The following is a 5,557-nucleotide window of genomic DNA, read 5'->3' on the forward strand; positions in this document are numbered from 1 at the left end:
GGAAATAGAACTGCCATATGACCCAGCCAATCCCACTTCTGGGCATACACACTGAGGAAACCAGATCTGAAAGAGACACGTGCACCCCAATGTTCATCACAGCATTGTTTATAATAGCCAGGACTTGGAAGCAACCTAGATGCCCATCAGCAGACGAATGGATAAGGAAGCTGTGGTACATATACACCATGGAATATTACTCAGCCATTAAAAAGAATTCATTTGAATCGGTTCTAATGAGATGGATGAAACTGGAGCCCATTATACAGAGTGAAGTAAGCCAGAAAGGTAAAGAACATTACAGCATATTAACACATATATATGGAATTTAGAAAGATGGTAACGATAACCGTATATGCAAAACAGAAAAAGAGACACAGAAGTACAGAACAGACTTTTGAACTCTGTGGGAGAAGGTGAGGGTGGGATATTTCAAAAGAACAGCATGTATATTATCTATGGTGAAACAGATTACCAGCCCAGGTGGGATGCATGAGTCAAGTGCTCAGGCCTGGTGCACTGGGAAGACCCAGAGGAATCGGGTGGAGAGGGAGGTGGGAGCGGGGATCGGGAGGGGAATACGTGTAACTCTATGACTGATTCATATCAATGTATGACAAAACCCACTGGAAAAAAAAATAACTAGATAAAATTAAAAAAAAAAGAAACCAAAGTGAACCAAAAAAAGAATAGAAATGAATAAATGAATGACCTTTTCATTTTAAAATTAAAAATATAAATGTTCATTAAAAAAACAGAAAGAAAGAAAGAACAGCATGTATATTATCTATGGTGAAACAGGTCACCAGCCCAGGTGGGATGCATGAGACAAGTGCTCGAGCCTGGTGCACTGGGAGGGCCCAGAGAAGTCGGGTGGAGAGGGAAGTGGAAGGGGGGATCGGAATGGGGAATACCTGTAACTCTATGGCTGATTCATGTCAATGTATAACAAAACCCACTGATATGTTGTGAAGTAATTAGCCTCCAACTAATTTAAAAAAAAGAAAAAAAAAGACTCTATGCTTCCACATCACAGGGCATGGGTTTGATCGCTGGTCAAGGGACAAAGATCCCACATGCTGCCCAACATGGCCCTAAAAGTAAAAAAAAATGTCTCTTCCTTAAGACTTTACTCAAACCACTGAAGGTTTCTTGTTGACCACAGAAAAGAGCCTGTTACAACTCCTCAGAATTTTTAGGATATTCATAGTATGGCTTCACCAACCATCCTCTTTTACTTGCCACCTGCGGGCTCCAACCACAAAGGCCTCCTAAAGAGGCAGCAGTTAAGTTTTCCTGCATGAGTTCTGCATCCTCAATTTCCCTCCAAGTATAGTCAGGTGTGATCAGTGATTGTAATCAGTCACTGCTCTTGGACCCTGAGAGCATTTGTCCTAGAGAGGTCCTGGGCAATTGCTTTGTCTTTAATAAATCCCTCCAGGACCCAGACTCCTCTGGGATCCAGGGCCCCTTAGGCCCAAAGATGTGCAGAATGGGAGATAGAGAAGGGAGGTTTCAGACACAGGTGATGACTACAGAGGGTGAGATTTTACATACTTTAGAGAATAAAGGGGAGCAGGATCTCGGGTCATGGTCCTGGAATCACACTCACACACTGGGTAAGTTGGGCAGAGGGTGAATGAGCTAATCCCTTCAAAACCTTCCAACCTGAGGGTCTTGGTTTCCCAGGTTGTATGATATTCTGCAGGAGAGATTTTCAGGTATGGTAATGCTCCTCTTTTCCACCTCTCTCCCTCCTAAAATTTCACTACATTTCAAAATGTTTATTAATATTGCACCAGTTATAATCTATTTTTAGTAATACCTGTATTTTTGTGTATTTCTCAATGTGTTATTTATTCCCATGATATTAAATAATTGCAGCATACTGACAACTCAATGTAAGCATTAATGTCATAGTTCTCAACTCCTATGTTATGTTAGAATGACTTTGGAGCTTTAGAACATTTCGTATGGATGTTGCACAGCAGAAACTGACACAATATGGTGAAGCACGTGTGTTGTTGTTCAGCCGCCAAGTCGTGTCCGACTCCTCACGATGCCATGGACTTAAGCAACGATATTCCAATAAGAAACTGTGGTTAAATATATCTGAGGGCTTCAGTAATTTTTATTTTTAAAATGTATCAAGTATCCTTGCTACTCACTGTGTAATCCATGGACTGTGGCATGGGCATTACTGGGTGCTAACTGAAGTGCAGAGCGTTATGCCATAATAATGTTACTAGTACTTAGCAAAAACGTGCAGGAGCAGACCCACTGTGTCAAAATCAGGGTTTCCCGGAACCCCCCGGGGATATTCATCGATGATTAAATTTTAGATCCACTGCAATATGTTGCCTTAGGTGAAGTCCAGGCTGAGAACTACTGATCTAACAGGTGTAGAGTGTGAGAGGCTTACGGCATCATCAGGGATAACATCCCCGAGTTCTGCCTCTGGTTTGTGATCTGCAGTCACATGCTTGGCACAAGACTTGGGACCTGCTCACTTGCCAGGTAAAAATTTCTGAGAAAATTATGATTTTCTTCAATGATTCTTCTCACTGTGATATCAGTACCTATGTCCATGTGTAAATCCTGTTGACATGGCTGGATCAACCCACATCAAGGAGTGAAATTCCGGATGTTGGATTCGGTTATGTCTTTCATGAAGGAGATTCCCACATCTGATGATGCTTCTCCTTTGATTTTTGTCAGCTTTGAGGCACACTGTGTTGGATAAATGAGGATTCTTTAAAGAAAATGAACCAGTTGGAGAGCACATATATACCTATTTATGTTATCTATATAGATAAATATCTCTATATCCTCTGTGATCATGAAGAGAATAGTGTATCTGGTATGGGGACGTTTTCCAAGGGGAGAAATTACATCCATAAATTTGGTAATACAGTGTCAAATTCAGTGCCAAAGCAGTAGCACTAGGAGTTGAGTCTAGTACTTCTTGTTCTGGGAGGATTTAGTAGAAGACAGCAAACTCCTAATTTAGAAGGAGCTGGCTATCTTTCAAGTTGGAAGAATGCATGTTTCAGGTGGAAGCACAACCATTGAGTGTTATGACACATCGGCCACGTCCAGACACTCTACCAGCTACAAGCACGGCTTCAGTCATAACGGCAGACATGGCCTGTCCGACAGGTACTCTACCATTCTGCAGGGAAGAAAGCTATAAACAGTGTCATCAAAGGATGCCGAAGGAGAAGGGTTCAGTCATGGAAGCAGGAAGAACAGTTAAAAGGCCGTTCCAGTGATAGAGAAAGGACATGACATCAGCCAGATCAACTGTACTGAGGTGGCTAATGGGAGTGTCTGAAAGGGTAGGAGAATCTGTAGGACTTGCCCACAGATAGGAAGCTGATAATGAGCAAAGGAGGGAATGAAAGAATACTCTCAGGTTGTGGAGCACCTGGATTCCCTTTTACTGCGAAATGTGGGACATTAGAGGAGGAGGGAATAGGGGAAGGGCAAAGAGACATCATGAATTTCTTTGCTGCAAACGAGGGTGTAATGTCCCAGGGAAGATAACAATTAGGCCACTGAGTGTACTCTTTTCATAGATTACAGAGACATTTGCAAGTAAAGCTTAAATAACCATCAAGCCATTGGAGTAGATGTTTTTCTTCCTGGTACATATAGAATTACAAGGGAACCATGCTTAGGCAAAAGCCCAGGAGCACCAATCAACCTGAAGACATTGACAAAACACAGTCAACTATAGTTAGTAGGGGGTATGAGGAAAAACCAATACATCCTGTGTCTCAGGACTTAGTGGATAAGAGTGTGCTTTTAAAAATCTGGAATATTGCTACATTTTAAAGCAAAGTGAAGAGAATAAATGATTTCCAATCATGGAGATTCTGTTTATAGAGAACTAGAGTCCTGTGTAGATTTTAATCACTTTGATGAGAATGATATAAAGTATTTTTGCAAAGCATCTAGTGGCCCATATATCATAGAAATATGCTCAATTTGAAATTCAAGTTTTCATGGACACTGTTATTTCTTCCTAAGGACCCTGGAGACAGAGCATGACAGGAAGGAATCAAACTACTGTCTCAGAGTTCCTCCTGCTGGGACTGCCCATCGAGTCAGAGCATCGAAACCCGTTCTATGTCCTGTTCCTGGCCATGTACGTTACCACCGTCCTGGGGAACCTGCTCATCATCGTCCTCATTTGCCTGGACCCCCACCTCCACACTCCCATGTATTTGTTTCTCAGTAACCTGTCTTTCTCTGACCTCTGCTTCTCCTCTGTCACAATGCCCAAATTGCTACAGAACATGCAGAGCCAAGACCTGTCCATCTCTTATGCTGGCTGCCTGACACAAATATACTTCTTTATGTTATTTGGAGACCTGGAGGACTTCCTGCTTGTGGCCATGGCCTATGACCGCTACGTGGCCATCTGCTTCCCCCTGCACTACACCACCATCATGAGCCCCAGGCTCTGTCTCTTCCTGGTGGTGTTGCCCTGGGTGCTGACCACGTTTCATGCCTTGTTGCACACCCTACTCATGGCCAGGCTGCACTTTTGTGCAGACAATGTGATCACCCACTTTTTCTGTGATTTATCTGCTCTGATGAAGCTGTCCTGCTCTGACACTCGAGTTAATGAGCTGGTGATATTTATCATGGTAGGGCTCGTTATTGTGATCCCTTTTCTACTCATCATCATGTCCTACGCTCGAATCGTGTCCTCCATCCTCAAGGTCCCTTCTGTGAGGGGTATCTGCAAGGCCTTCTCCACCTGTGGCTCCCACCTCACTGTGGTGTCCCTGTTTTATGGGTCAGTTATTGGTCTCTACTTATGCCCATCATCTAATCATTCTACTGTTAAGGAGACTGTGATGGCTATGATGTACGCTGTGGTGACCCCCATGCTGAACCCCTTCATCTACAGCCTGAGGAACAGAGACATGAAGGGAGCTCTGGGAAGAGTCTTTTGTAGAAAACAAGCTCCCTTTTCTCTGTGATGGTCAAGTTGGGATGTTTGCATAATTTTATGTGGTTGGTATATTGGTATTAATATGGGGATATTAACCCAGACTTCTTTTTTCAACATTCTTTTTGTTCAAATTCCATAGTAAGCCCAGTAAGTAAAAGAGATATGGTGGAGGTATGTAGTAGGACTTAGAAAGGGAATGGTAGTGATCTACTAGCAGAACCTTACTAAGAAGCCTCATTTTTAAGTTTCCAATTAATTTTTGTACCCCCCTCATTTTTTTCTTTACTGTTTCTGGTGTTTTATTTACTGATAAAATAAACTCTATTGTTTACTGAGCATTTACTCATTTACTGTGGAGCCACCCTAACCATTCTGCCCTTCACCCCAACACTTTGGACAGACATTCCATGAATGAAGAGACTGAAACTACAGAACCTGGGCCCACAGCAGCCTACTGATATTTACTGAACCAGACAACCCCCGAGGTCCCATTTGACAGTACAGAAGTGAGGAAAGTGTTAGTTGCTCAGCCGTGTCCAACTGTTTGCAACCGCATGGACTGTAGCCAGTAGGCTCCTCTGCTCTGGAATT

At 42.8% G+C, this 5,557-nt stretch overlaps 1 protein-coding gene across 1 annotated transcript; it reads left to right on the plus strand.

The window, feature by feature from the left end:
* The first annotated feature begins 492 nt into the window (after window positions 1-492).
* On the plus strand, window positions 493-4,994 carry LOC136149870 (olfactory receptor-like protein DTMT). The gene is made up of 2 exons (XM_065910500.1): window positions 493-503; window positions 4,043-4,994. The coding sequence occupies exons 1-2, from the start codon at window positions 493-495 to the stop codon at window positions 4,992-4,994; spliced, it is 963 nt and encodes a 320-aa protein (XP_065766572.1).
* The last annotated feature ends 563 nt before the right edge of the window (window positions 4,995-5,557 follow it).

Source organism: Muntiacus reevesi, chromosome 18 (genome assembly GCF_963930625.1).
Source record: "Muntiacus reevesi chromosome 18, mMunRee1.1, whole genome shotgun sequence".
Taxonomy (NCBI): domain Eukaryota; kingdom Metazoa; phylum Chordata; class Mammalia; order Artiodactyla; family Cervidae; genus Muntiacus; species Muntiacus reevesi.